The sequence below is a fragment of the Echinops telfairi genome, unplaced genomic scaffold, assembly GCF_000313985.2.
Source record: "Echinops telfairi isolate 266 unplaced genomic scaffold, ASM31398v2 ScPeMD7_3509;HRSCAF=4178, whole genome shotgun sequence".
In the NCBI taxonomy this organism is placed as follows: domain Eukaryota; kingdom Metazoa; phylum Chordata; class Mammalia; order Afrosoricida; family Tenrecidae; genus Echinops; species Echinops telfairi.
The window spans coordinates 9,913,103-9,928,200 of NW_022107407.1; the positions used below are offsets into that span (position 1 = coordinate 9,913,103).

General features: G+C 40.3%; 2 protein-coding genes across 2 annotated transcripts in view; both read right to left on the reverse strand.

The window, feature by feature from the left end:
• DCDC2C (doublecortin domain containing 2C) overlaps window positions 1-6,990 on the reverse strand; it is a 113,284-nt gene extending 106,294 nt beyond the window's left edge. The window contains exon 1 of the mRNA XM_004709838.1: window positions 6,704-6,990. Coding sequence (XP_004709895.1) covers window positions 6,704-6,990 — 287 coding nt within the window. The remainder of the gene's footprint in view (window positions 1-6,703) is intronic.
• Window positions 6,991-8,712: 1,722 nt separating this feature from the next.
• ALLC (allantoicase) overlaps window positions 8,713-15,098 on the reverse strand; it is a 41,761-nt gene continuing 35,375 nt past the window's right edge. The window contains exons 10-11 of the mRNA XM_004709814.1: window positions 9,571-9,695; window positions 8,713-8,919 (exon numbers count right to left, since the gene is read on the reverse strand). Of these exons, the coding sequence (XP_004709871.1) occupies window positions 8,713-8,919; window positions 9,571-9,695 (332 nt within the window). The remainder of the gene's footprint in view (window positions 8,920-9,570; window positions 9,696-15,098) is intronic.

Sequence of the window (15,098 nt, forward strand, 5' to 3'; positions counted from 1 at the left end):
GGGAAATGCTTTAACTTCAATTGCTCTTCAGTATAAATTTGTGAGTTTGTAAGTTTATATTCTTCATGGATTTTAGAATTCTTAGATAATCTTATGAGTAATAAATGACCCTTGACACAGAAAATAAAGAAAGAAAATGTTCCCGATTGTTAAACATAAGAGAAATGCAAATTAAAACGAGATTACAACACCCTCAAAGATAGCACGACTCAAAAAATCAGAAAGCGACAAGTATTGGATGGGCTGTGGGGAGATAGAAGCTCTCACTCACTGCTGGTGGGCCTGTAGGTATACACAGCCATTATGGAAATCGATTTGGCAATATCTAAAACAATGGAAATCAAGCTACCATACAACCCAGCAATCCCACTACTGGACATGTACCCAGAAGACGCAAGAAACAAACCACAGCCAGACATCTGTGCTCCAATGTTCATCGCGGCCCAGTTCACAATTGCAAGGAGTTGGAAACAACCCCAATTTCCATCAGCTGATGAATGGATTAACAAACTGGTACTTACATACAATGGAGTACTACACATCACTAAAAGGCAGTGATGAACATATGAGACACATTGCCACGTGGGAAGAACTGGAGGAAATTATGCTAAGCAAAGTAAGCCAAGCACAAAAGGACAAGTACAACATAAGTCCACTGAAGTAAGCTTTAAAAAAATTGCAAAAGGGGCATAGGAAAAAAGCTACTGTATACAAACATTCCTGGGGTGAGGTTCAGGTAGTATGGCAGGGGCCAGATGAGATCCAGGGATACATATGGTAGCAACTAAAAAGGAGGAGCGGGCGAAATTAAAAAAAGAAGAAATGGGTACAGAGGAAATAGGGCACTAACCCACCCAAGGGGAGGGTATTATTTATATCTCCACAGGGAAAGAGGGACCAGACTTCAACGCAGTGCTCCAAGATATGAATGCAACATGCTGGCATGGAGTAGGGAACCAGTGGAGAAGTCTGAGGAGCTGGCCCCAATCCTAACTATGTGGACCCACCCCTCCACCCAGAAGAATTTATTTCAGAAGCTGCAGCTCAGGGAGAGGGACATGTCTCATCAGAGCACATGGGAGCAAATGAAGGGGGAGGAAGAGAGAGTGGAGCACATCCTGACCCACCAAGCCTTGAGGACAATATCCCCACTAAGAGCAGCCAATCCACAGAGAAAACCATATGGCCGGCCCCACTATGAGACATTACATGCCTCACTGATCCATAGCCCTACAGGGGACAACACTGGAGACACAGTGTGGGAATTGCGCCCCATCTGACCCCACCACACTGAGACAAAAAACACTTAGGGCATGCAGTAGATCAGCAAGGGGAACAGAGCAACGAAGTCCCCAGGGAACACCAAAAATGGACTTTGGGGCCAGGGTGTGGCACCCCATCAGACTTGACCGGAAAACAGTCCGAAAGGCCAACAAACAGTCCTTGAACTATCTATGGCTTTTCTTTCTTTTTTTTTTTGGTCTCTTTTGTGTGTCATTGGTTTTGTTGTTGTTTTGTTTTCTTTTGTTGCTTTATTTTGCTCTGTCTTGCTTTTGTGCATGTTATTATCTCCACAGGCTGTCTAAATAAGATAGGCTGGATGAACAATCTGGAGGAGAAAACAACAGGACCGACAATTCCCAGGGGATATGGGATGGGGGAAGTGCGGGGAAAGGAAGTGATGTTTACAACCCCGGGACAAGGGAACAAGGGATCCAAAATTGGTGGTGAGGAGGGTGCATGAGGCCTGGTAGGGTTTGATCAAGGGTAATATAACCAAGAGGAATTACTGAAACCCAAATGAAGGCGTAGCATGATAGTGAGACAAGAGGAAAGTCAAAGGAAATAGAGGAAAGAACTAGGAGGCAAAGGGCATTTATAGAGGTCTAAATAAAGGCATGTACATGTAAATATGTTTATGAGGATGGGGAAACACATGTATGTGCATGCATGTGTAGGTTTCATATTAAGGTAGCAGATGGACATTGGGCCTCCACTCAAGAACTCCCTCAATGCAAGAATACTTTGTTCTATTAAACTGGCATTTCACTATGCTCACCTTCCCAACACAATCATTGAAGACAAAGAGGGTGCATATGCAAATGTGGTAACGAAAGCTGATGGTATCCAGCCAGCAAAAGATATATCATCTAGGGTCTTAAAGACTTGAAAGTAAACAAGCGGCCATCTAACTTAGAAGCAACGAAGCCCACACAGATAAAGCACACCAGCCTGTGTGACCACGAAGTGTCGAAGGTAGCAGGTAGCAGGCATCAAAGAACAAAAAAAGCAAATCATTGTGAATGAGGGGAGTACAGATTGGTGACCCAAGACCCATCTGTAGGCAACTGGACATCCCCTTACAGTGTAGCAACGATGAAACATACAACTTTCCTCTAGTTCCTAAATGCTTCTTCCCCCATCCCAACTATCATGATCCCAATTCTACCTTACAAATCTGGCTAGACCAGAGGATGTATACTGGTAGAGAGAGGAACTGGAAACAGGGATCCAGGACAGATGATCCCTTCAGGACCAGTGGTGAGAGTGGTGATACTGGGAGGGTGGAAGAAGGGTGGGGTGGAAAGGGGGAACCAATTACAAGGATCTACATGTGACTTCCTCCCTGGGAGGATGAACCAACAGAAAAGTGGGTGAAGGGAGACGTTGGATAGTGTAAATTATGACATCGTAATAATAATTTATAAATTATCAAGGGTTCATGAAGGAGGTGGGAGCAGGGGTGGAGGAGAAAAATGAGGAGCTGATACCAAGGGCTCAAGCAGAAAGCAAATGTTTTGAGAATGATGATGGCAACAGATGTACAAATGTACTTGACAAAATGGATGGATGAATGGATTGTGATAAGAGTTGTATGTGCCCCCAATAAAATGATTTTTTTAAAGAAAGAATGAAAACAGAACTGTAGAGATGGAGCATAGAAGTCATTGTGAGGATGTATATACAACTCTTTTTAAAAGCAATTTAGCCATGGAAGTGTATGATATGTGAACATTATAACAAGAAAACTCCTAAAAACACCTGTCCAATGGTTACCGTGGGTGAAAGAGACAGAATTGTTACTTGAGAGGCATTAGGTTTCTGTTAATTGTGGTGGAGTAATTCAGGAAAGGATATCAATAATAATAAATGACATGAAAAACATAATCAATGCCAATGAATTATACATGAAGAAGTTGTGAAACTGGATGATGTTTTGTTGTGTACATTTTGCCACAATTAGAAAAAAATTAAATCAATAACAATGTACAAGGAAGATTAAGTTGTAGAATTGAACGTGGTGATAATTGTACAACTTTTCTTGATATGATTGAATTATAGAATTGTATGGCCCATGAAGTAAGTGCTAATAAACCTGGAACAAAAATGTTGAAGGGCAAATATGTTACTTTGAAGGTATACCTAACCCAGAGCATGGCATTTTTGTCTTGTATGCATACGAGATTTGGACAATGAATAAAGAAGACCATAGAGGAATGAATGAGTTAGCAAAATTATGGTGTTAGCAAAATAATATTGACAGTACCATGGACTGTCAGAAGAAATAGTCTTATATTTGAAGACGCACAGCCAGAATACTCCTTAAAGGCAAGGATGGCCAGAATTGGACTTGTGTACTTTGGACTAGTTATCAATATAAAGAGCAGTCCCAGGAAAAGGACATTATGCTTGACATCATAGGCCAGCCTAAAAAGAGGAAGACTATCAAGGAGATGGAGTGACACCATGCCTACAACAATGAGCCCAAACATAACAACAGTTGCGAGGATGGTGCAGGACAAGACGGTTGTCCACAGTCTGTTTTATGGTGGGAACTCAGCGGCACCTAACAATGACATAAGCAAAGAATAGGTTGTACAAGCAGAAGCATTTAAAAGATTGGCAATGGTTTTTGTTTCAATTATCCAGATAATAGTTTACACAGAAATTGCTATTTTTAAACTATGTATATAATTTTCTATACTTGTCTCTATGTGACACATTTCTCCATAAAACTAGGTGGGATTAGCAAGAATATAAAGGTAATATATTTTAAAAGCAGATAAAAATTGGTGTAATCCAAGGATTCACGAGGGAGGGTGGAGTGGGGAGGGAGGAGGGAAAATGAGGAGCTGATATCAAGGGCTCAAGTAGAAAGAAAATGTTTTGAGAACGATGATGGCAACAAATGTACAAATGTGCTTGACACAATGGATGCATATATGGATTGCGATGAGTTGTACGAGCCCCCAATAAAATGATTTTTTTTTAATTTTGTAGACTCAGGAATCATAGAAGTTCAGAGATTAAAATATTCTCACTTTATGCCCATTCCATTCTGTAAAGCAGTCCTGGTGGTACATCAATTAAGCACTTTCAGGATAACCAAAAGGTCTGTGGTTCAAACTCACTAGCCACTCTGTAGGAGAAAGATATGGCAGTCAACTTTGGTGAACATTACAGCTTTGAGAACCCTATGGGGTGTTTTTAATCTGTCCTACAAGGCTGCTTGGGAGAAAGATGAGGCTTTCTACTTCTATAAAGAATTACAGTCTCAGGAACCCACAAGGGTAGTTTTACCCTGTCTTATAGGTTCACTAAAAATAAGAATTGACTCATTGGCATTGAGTTATGAATGAGACAAGGTTCGTATAAATTAGAATCAACTTGACTTCAACAGGTTTTCCAGTCTGTAAAGGAAGATCTACACAAAATTTTATCTGCACTTCTGTACCACTTTGTCATTTGTATGCCTTGCACTAAAGCCCTTGAAACACCTGCAACATCCTAAAGACTGCCCTACACAAAGATGTATACAATCTGCTGATTGACTGCACTTAATCTGTCTTGTTGGATTACAAAGACAATTTAATTGCACTTACTAAGAAATTCTACAATATTATAAACTGAGGCACCCCTGGGAAGAAAATGTATAAACATAAGTGTTGTATGAGTACATATGCTGTCAGGTATTCAAAAGGATTGCAACAACAGGCTCAGACTTAACAAAAAAGAATTAGATTGACATTTTGAGTGGACATCCTTCAGTATAACTGACAGCATGAATATGACCAATCAATTTCCATTACCATTTTCACAGTGGCTTTGGCATTTATATGTGAGTAGTTTTTCCCAGGACAAATGACATTCCTTCTGAGCTACTATCTTGATCTAAGCAGAAATGGAGAATAGGATTTATTTGTTCATCAGTCAGCATTTTCAAGGTCTCTACTGTAGGTCTGTATTGTTTTATGTGCCCATCATATGGAATTAACAGGGACAGGGTCTGTCTGTGTAGAGCAAGAGACACTGTGACAGAGACTAATTAAATACTTCGGTGTTTTGATAAGAGAATACATAGTCCAGGTACCACACAATGCCCAGTCCGGCCAGGCTTGTGTCAGATACATAAAGATCTGATTGTGGCCCTTCAATGTGTTTCTCTCACTGTTCATCTTCACAGCTAACCCTTTTTCTAAATGTTCTTTCAAACATCAAATTTTCAGTGAGGCTTTTTCTGACTACCCTATTTTTAAGTCACACCAGATGATCAAGCCCTTTTTTGCTTTATTCCTTTCTAATATTCTATAAAATGTATATGTTACATACAACTTTCCTCTAGTTCCTAAATGCTTCCTCCTCTCCCCGCCCCCGCCCCTCCCGCATCATGATCCCAATTCTACCTTACAAATCTGGCTAGACCAGAGGATGTACACTGGTACAGATAGGAACTGGAAACACAGGGAATCCAGGAGGGATTATGCCTGCAGCACCAGTGGTGAGAGTGGCGATACCGGGAGGGTGAAGGGAGGGTGGGGTACAAAGGGGGAACCGATTACAGGGATCTACATATGACTTCCTCCCTGGGGGACGGACAACAGAAAAGTGGGTAATGGAAGACGTCGGACAGTGTAAGATATGACAAAATAATAATTTATAAATTATCAAGGGTACATGAGGGAGGGCGGAGTTGGGAGGGAGGGAGAGAAAGGAGGAGCTTGTGCCAGGGGCTTAGGTGGAGAGCAAATGGTTTGAGAATTATGAGAGCAATGAATGTACAAATGTGCTTTACATAATCGATGTATATATGGATTGTGATGAATTGTATGTGCCCCTAATAAAATGTTTTTTTTTAATTTATGTTATATGAATTGTAGATCACCTTCCTTCCCACCCCCTCCCCACCCCCATAGTAAACTCCAGAGAGCAGAGACTTTTCTCTATTTGGGGTTTTTATTTTGTTTTGTTTTGTTTTGTTTGTTTTGTTTTTCCCAAGAATATGTCTCCCCGCCCACCCACCCACAGCATCTAGGTGCACCAAAGAATCACACGATGATTCCATGTTAAGTAAATCGATGTGGAAGCGTGAGTAGGGCTCTTGGCCAGAGGAAGTAGGTGGAAGAGCACATCTGTGGAAGCTCTGGCACAAGGAAACATAAATTAGCACCACCCAGGTAGCTCAGCGCTTTTACATTACACATACACCTCGGAGTTAGTCTGGTTAAAACAGAGGCTACAAAAGTAAATAAAAAGTGTCCCATGACTTTAAAAGGCGTAGTGGATACAATGAAAAAAAATTATCCAAAGCACTTAAAGGGGCTACTCAAGGCAGGGAAGCGACTGTTTGGAGTCCCAATAGGGCAACCAGTCCCAGCAGGAACAAATTGCCCACATAGTCACCCCTCACGTGCTCGCCACTTACTCTAGCTTCTTGAAACGCTCTCTACCGGCGGCCACGTACTTGGCCCCTTGTTGCAAAGTGTCCAGATCCTGGACCTGGTGGCCATGAGTGGGTGTGTAGATGCGCCGCACGCCGAAGGGCACCTCGATCTCCTCGTTCAGCTGGTTCAAGAAGGCCTCGAAAGACGCCACCCGCCGCCGGTTGAAGACAAACTTCTTGCCCACATAATACTGGTCCCCGTTGCGGTACACCAAAATGGTCTTGGCAGGGGTGGTGTCTATCAGAATGTAGGTCCCGTGGGTGCCCATGATGGCACCGGGTGCACGCAAGAGGACAACAGGGTGGCGCTTCACCAGAGCCTGGGCCTAGATGCCCCAGCCCTTCCCCTGCTGCCTCCTGTGCCCTGTTGTTAGGTGAGCAGCCTGCGGCTGGTGGGGGGCCTCACAGTTGGTGGGGCTGGGATTCTGTTTCTCCCGGGTCTGTGAGTCTGGAGAGCCGGCTGAGACAGCAGTGAGAAGGCAACAATCACTGTGTCACCGATACCCTCAGGTCCCTGGCACATGCAGGTGGGATGCAGCTGGACTGGAATCTGCTCGGGAGCCCTCAGGGCGCAGTCAGCTGCCTGCGATGCTGCCACCGCCTGGGCGTCTGCGAAGTTGCCTGTAAGAGGATGCTCCTGACCGCTGCATGGACCCTTTGTGTTGACGCGACCTCCAGGCGATTATGACCTCTGCCTTGAGCCTGGCCCACGGAGAAGAGGGGCAGCAGGGGCCGGGAGGAGATACTTGAAGAAGGTTAACACAGATGGGGAATGGATGGGGGGTGGCAATTCCTCCCTCTGCCCTCCAGCAAACCCTTCCCACAGCATTTTTTTCAACAGAACTCCTTGACCTTCTCTGCAGAGGCAGCCACTTGGGGTGTCCCCCCTTTGGGCTATACCCATCTGTGGGAGGGGTATAGATGGGATGGGGCAGATAAAGGTAAAGGAAGTATCTGAATCAGATACAGTAAATGGATGTTTTAGAACCAAACTGTGCGTGACTCCGGCAAGAAGAGGCTCAAGCTTTCTTAGCTTCTGTTTCTTTATCTGTTCAATAGGGAATATTTGACCAGTTCAAATAAAAGGAACACATCTAGGATTCCTGACTTAGAATTGGTAACATGTTTCTTTGCCTGGGATCATGCTGAACCTGTGATAAAGTGGAATTACTAGTCATCGAGTCAATGCTAACTGATAGTAACCCTCTAAGGCAGGGTAGAACTGCCCCTTTGAATTTCCAGGCTATACCTGTATACAGGACTAGAAAGTCCTATCATTCTCCAGTGGAGTTGCTGTTAGTTTCAAACTGCTGACTTTGCCAATCTCAATCCAACATGTAACCATTAAAGCATTCCCTATCCCTGGTAAAAAGATCTCTGGGTGGTACCAACAGCAGTATACAATCTTTCCAGACGTGCATCAGAAGAAAGTCCTGGCAGTTTACTTTTTTTTAAAAAAATCCATCATTGAAAATCCTGTGGAACACAGTTCTACTCTAACAGACATGGAATTATCATGAGTTCAAATCCTCTCTGAGGCAACTGGTATTGATACTCTGGGTAAAGAAAGGCTAGTTGTTGTGAATTAGAACAATGGGTGATTCTATAAATACATTGTTCCTAAAACAATTATTTTATTGGCCTTAAACAAACTTTTAAAGGCAATAGACTATGTTATTTGTTAAACCTATAGCCTCAAAATATAGAATATGGATGCTATAAAATGTCAATATTTTGATTGTTAAAAAAAAGGTTAATTCCTTAAAAGATAATCTACCAGAGACAATTTTTAAACTACCAAGTGCTTCATAGTAATCTTAAAAACAGACCTCAATTTGTGAGAGTGATCACTTTATTAAATAACCAGGAATTAGAGTGGTCTTAAAAGATTCATTGCTCAAAAGACCTTAAGATTTGGGTGTTCAAACCAAATCAAATGAAGACCATTACTGAATAACTATTAATATTCAAGTAGCACAACTGTTGTGTGTTTAAAGGTTTGTTCTGAAACCTGGTTTAACTGAAAACCTCGACGTGGGCTTTTCCCTTGGCCATAGAAGGCAGATGGAGCTAGGAAAGCCCTTAAGCCGAAGACGGCTCACTCCTCCATCAGGGACAATTGTCAGCCTGGCATGGGTGATGACATCTTGGAGCTCCAAGGTTAGACTGTCAAACAGATTATTCTGGTTTGGTAGTAACTGTAAGAAAAGCAGAGAGAGTGGCAGTTCTTAGTTATAACATGGTATTCATGTTCCAAATAGACTTACATACACAATGCCTACATACCCAATACCTTGAATTATTCTGTACACAGCATGACCTATCAGATTGAGTTTATATTAAAGGACTTTAGAAGTAAAAGCTACTATGTAAATAATATTTCCTAATAGGAAAATGATAACTAAGTCTGGCATGAATACTCAGATTCCGATGATATCTATAGTGTTCAGTAATTAATTAATTAGATAAACAGATAAGTAAAACACCTTCACAACCTGCAAATGACCACCCCATCCTACTTATTAAAAGACATTTCTGTAGCATCTCAGAACATGCTTCACACATTATAGCTTTATTCATGCTATTCAATTCCCTCTAAAAGTGTATGTTTTATATATGTAAACAAGGTTGATTATTAGACACTCAAAAGCAGAAAATTATTGTATAATGACAAGATAGTGGAACTTTTTTTTTGAATGTTTGAACACACAGAGTATGATTCTTGAAAGCTCATTCTTCTTAAAAGCATTTTGTATTGTGTCATGATCCTTTAAAAGCTTTCTGGAGTGAAAGAGAACTGACGAAGGGCCAGCCTACACATCTTCTAATGGTTTCTGTATCACACTAACCTTTGTAGCTGGGAGCAACAATTTCCATTTATGGTCTGGAAGAGCCCAGTTTTGCTTAATCATGTCTACTTCCTCTTGGCTTGTTAGGATACAACCATCAAGTTGACAGTTGTCAGGAAAATTGCCTATTTGGAAAAAGATAATTACTTTATCTACTCCGCTTGTGCTTAGGGCAACTAGACTTGGTGATATCAGACTTTCTGAATGAGATTTTTTTTAAATACAATAAAGAACAAATCATTGTTCTTTCTAAGAAATGGCAATTGTGTGAAATATATGAAAGAAGGAATGTACCAGTTTCTGATGGAATTGGACTGCCTCATAAAATGGATGAGCATTTGTTTTTCAAAGGAATCAGAAATACCCTGACATATGTTAATGCCTGCCACGTTTGAATTCATATGAATAGTATTCTTACTTTGAAAGTCAAATATATTTGATAAACTTCCTGAACTGTAGTTTTATTTACTTGCATATTGCTATATGCCTAATCTGAAATTAATATGAAGCTGGAATCCTTTCTTATGATACTATATTTTGCAACATGGCAATAAAGAAAAAAGATTGAGCTAAGTTAACCAGTACTGAGCACCAATCAAATGCATTGTATTCAAGGATTTCTATGTATTCTCTAGATACGAGGTCCTGAATTTCTCTTCTCTTTTTGTGGTTTGATAGAAGTTGTGTGCCTAGTGAGGCTACAAAACCATTGATGAGAAGGCTTCCTACAATCTTTGTGAGAACTTCTACAGAGATTCCTAAAGGCAGTACGATAAACAGAGAAGGAGTTGCTGATTAAAAATCCTAGGACACAAAGCTACACATAGCTCTAATACAACCAGTTTATGACTCTTGAAATAGTGGTCTCCAAAGTATATCTTGCACACTCCTAGAGGTTTTAATGAAAATCCAAACATTTCTAAAGCTTAAAATGTATTTGTGTGCATACATATAAAAATTGTTAGCTGCTGCAAAGGCAATAGTCAGCCCTCAACTCGTGGCAGCCCCACACACAATGGTGATCCACAGAGTTTTCTTTGGGTGGTTTTCAGAAGTAGATCACCGGCCTTTCTTCCTAGTCAGTTTCAGTCTGGAAGTTGGATTGAAACCTGTTCAGCATTACAGAAAATGACAAGACTCCACTAACAGACAAATAATGGCTGTACATGAGCTACATTGGCTGGGAAACTAACCCAGGTCTCCCACATGGAAGACTTTGGGTATTTGCTATTATAGATGGACACTACCACTGGCCTCCCCGTGATAGTCATACAGTATGCATAGTGATCTGAGGCTATATTGTTAGTGGAGTTTCTGCTGGTTAACTTGATTTTAACTTAATTATTCCTGGGAGGGGGGAGTACTTTCAAACATATAAAGGACAATCCATTAACGTTAATACTGAAAATGAAAGTATAAATAAACAATAGGAAAATAGCAGAGCTGATATTTCCCTACCACTCAGGATTATTTATCTTCGGTCCTGTTAAAAGTAAAATAAATGGCTAGCTAATCAGATTTAAATAAAATAAGTCAGAGGGGTTGAACAATTAAATTATATGAAATGTGAAATATATGCCCCAAAAAACTATTTAAAAAAATAAGTTAGAATTAGTGATGGAAACCACAGTCAAGAGATCAAATGACACACTGCATTGGGAAAATGTGCTGCAAAAGACATTTTTAAAGTGTTGAAAAGCAAGGATGCTACTATAAGTACTAAGGTGTGCCTTACAAAACCATGGTTTCTTCAACTGTCTCATATGCATGTGAAAATTAGATATTGAATAAGGAAACCTGAAGAATAATTGATGCATTTGAATGATGGTGTTATCAAAGAATACTGAAAATACAATGGCCTGCCAAGAGAACAAACAGTTCTTTCTTAGAAGCAGTACAGCCAGAATGCTCCTTAAAGGCTAGGATGGCAAGACTTCTTCTCAAATACTTTGAACATGTTCTCAGGAGAGACCAGTCCCTGAAGAAGTACATCACGCTTAGTAAAGCAGAGGAGCAGCGAAAAAGGGGAAGGCCCTCAATGAGATGGATTGACATAATCGCTGCAACAAGACTCAAGCATAAGAACAGTTGTGAGGTTGGTGCACAACTGGGCAGTGTTCTTTTCTATTTCATACATAAGGTTGTTATGGGTCAGAATCAACTGGAAAGCACCTACCAACAATAATAATATTGGCGATGAACCTCATCATAACCATATATTGTGCCTTGATAATATTAATAATGGAGTCAAACCATATTGATTAGCAAGATATTTATAAATCAAGCATTGAAAATATGACTATAGAGTGTGGTAATTTTTTCAGAGATGGTAAACAGCCATGATATCTAATCCAGTACTTAATATGATTTCATCTAACAATGATAAAATGTTGGTGCTGCTGTTGTTGATATGTACCATAAGGTCAGCTCTCACACATAGCAACTCAATACACAACAGAAGGAAACACTGCAGGATTCGGCGCCACCTTCACAACTGTTCCTATGCTGGAGCCCGGTTAGTACCCTCTTTTAAAGTCTCTTAATAACATATGTATCTATTTTTTTTATAAAACAACCTTATCACTTTCAAAGTACACTCCATTACACTTAACAAACTTTTCAAATCTGCAATCCCATTCTTGGAAACATTTTTCAAACTCATTCATTTAGATGGCTGACAGCACCTCCCTTGGATTTTTTCTTCACATCTTCTACGTCATCAAATCACTGTCCTTCCATGTTCCTCTTTATTTGTAAAAACAAAAAGAAGTCGAATGGACCAAGGTCAGGTGAGTAAGGTGTGTGAAGCAAGAGAGTCACCCTGTTTTTTGCTAAAAACTTGCATACTGAGATGGCTGCGTGAGCAAGTGCATTGTCGTGGTGACAAAACTGGCCACAAAGTAGGCCTTTTTTGTCACACAGTTATGCAATCTTTTCAGAACCCCTAAACAGGAAGCTTGATTACCAGTCTGACCTGGTGAGACAAACTCCATATGCACTATCCCTCTCACATTAAAAAAAAATAGAGTATAATCTTAAGCTTTGATGTCTCTTGACAAGCTTGACAATGGTGTCTTCCACTGGCTTGACTGATTTTTGCTTTGGGGTCATAAAAGTAGCTCCATGTCTTGTCATCAGTAATGACCTTGGACACAAAGCCTAGGTTGCTTCGGAGCTGATCTTTCAAAGCATAGCATGTTTCCCCTCAATGCTCTTTCTCCTGGTCAGTCAGAACCAGAGGCACAAATTTCACAGCAACCTTTCTCATTCCCAAATCTTCCACTAAAATTCGCTGCACAGAGCTCCAGGAGAGTCCAGATAACTTCCCTATATCTTCAATTGTCTTTCATGGGTCTTTGAGCACAAGTGCACGAATTTTGTCAACATTTTTGTCCATTCAGGAAGTTGACAGACATCCAGAATGAGGTTTTCATCAATCAACACTTCACCATTTTTGAAATAAGAAAACTACTTGTACACTTGCATTTTCCCATAGTGCTGTCCTTGTAAGGTATGTTCAACATCACAACCATTTCTGAGACATTTTTCCTGAACAGGAAACAGAATTTCACAGCCACACGCTTTTCTCTTAAATTGAACATTACAAAAAAATGAAGTTCGAGTGAAACTGCTCTTATGAAAAAAAATCACTGTGGCCAGAGAAAACCTTCCCAGGCGACAGCACTGGGTGCATTAACTCGGAACAAGTTGCTAGATGCTCACCTATCAGGAAAAACGCGTACTACAAAAGTTCTGCCCAGCAAAGCCTTTTCCCTTTGGGGGTGGGAGGTACCTCCTTGTATATTTCACATACTATATAATTCAATTCTTTAAACATATTCAAAATAGGCTAAGGAAGATATCCTGCATGTCCTGAGAGCAAGAATCTCAACATAAAGATAAGTAGACTCCAGTTTCTTAAAGTGAAAGAGTAAAAACACCAGCAGACAGTTCCCTCTGTTATCGACTATCAGCATGAAGATGGTGGAGAGTTCTGTGGGGGAAGCTTGGACCAGACATAACCAGTAAAAAAACTTAACAGAAATGGAAGTAGTGATACCAAGAGAGTAGGGAGAAGGTGGGGAGAGGAAGAGGGAAGAGAGACAGTGGTCTGTGTAAGATATGAAAATAATAATTTATAATTTATCAAGGGGTCACGAGTGTAGGAGGGGTGAGGGAAGGTAAAAAGAGGAGCTAATACCAAGGGCTCAAATAGAAAGAAAAGGTTTAGAAAATAATGATGGCAGCATATATACAAATATGCTTGATACAATTGGTGTATGGATTGTTGCTAGAGCTGCAAGAGCCCCCAATAAAATGATCTTAGGGGAAAAAACCCAATCCAAGAACTCTTAGTTCTTATGACATGACCTTGCTCAATGCTCACCCTCATGAAGAGATGACTGGAAATATGGGTGCTACAGAAAAGTGTGGTGAAGAAAGCAGATGATGTTGGCTATTAAAACAATCAAGTCTAAGGTCTTAAAGGCTTATTATATTCAAGCAAGCAGACATTTAGGTTTAAGTGTCAACTAAGTCCACAAATAAGAAGCATACCAGCCTGTGTGATACAGGGATGATAAACAACAATATCCAAATACAAAGGAGGGAAGAGTTTCAGAGTTTAAATTGTGAATTATCAGAAGGCTATAGATGACAGTGGAAGCCTAAAATCCTTCTGCAGGGTACCCACATGGATAAAGCCTCTTGTACCTCTTCACTGACCGCAGTTTAGGGAAGCGAATAACCTTGCTATAAGACAGAGACTATTGTAAACTTGACTGTGCAGTTGGAACTTGGTTATAATGTGATACCTTGTCATTTTATCACCCTCTTGATCCATTTTGGATCTGTTTTAGTTTTAAGTGTTTCTTGCTTTTTTTTTTTTCTCAACAGAGGTTTTTTTCCCCTCTGGCTCATTTTATTATACTCAGTCTTTTATTTTTTTCTTTATGTTTTGTTTGTATGTTTCCCAGTTTATGAAACACAGGAGAGACAGCTATATAGAGATAATAATAGCTAGCCGTGATGGCTTATCTGGTATATAGGAGTGGGGTGGATGGAAGGTAATGAGGAATAAACAATGAATACGGGAGTGGAGAGAATGTTATAGAACTGATTGTGGTGATACATATAAATAACTCTTTTTAAATACAATTGAATTATGGAAGTGTATGTTATGTGAATTCTCAATTACACTATTGGAAAAAATTGTGAAATTATTAACACAATAAATTTTAGAACATTTTCTTCATTCTTGCACTCATTATTATCAGCTTCCACCTTCCCCTTCCATAACCACTCAAAAGCCCCAAAATATATTAATCCAGCTAATTTCTCTATAGATTGACTTATCCTAAATTTCATATTAAAAATATAAGCACTCGGCCATCAAAAGATATAGCATCTGGTGTCTTAAAGGCGTGAAGATAAACAAGCAGCCATCTAGCGCATAAATCCCACATGGAAGAAGCACATCAGCCTGTGTGATCATGAGGTGTGGATGGTATCAGGGTCAGGCATCAAAG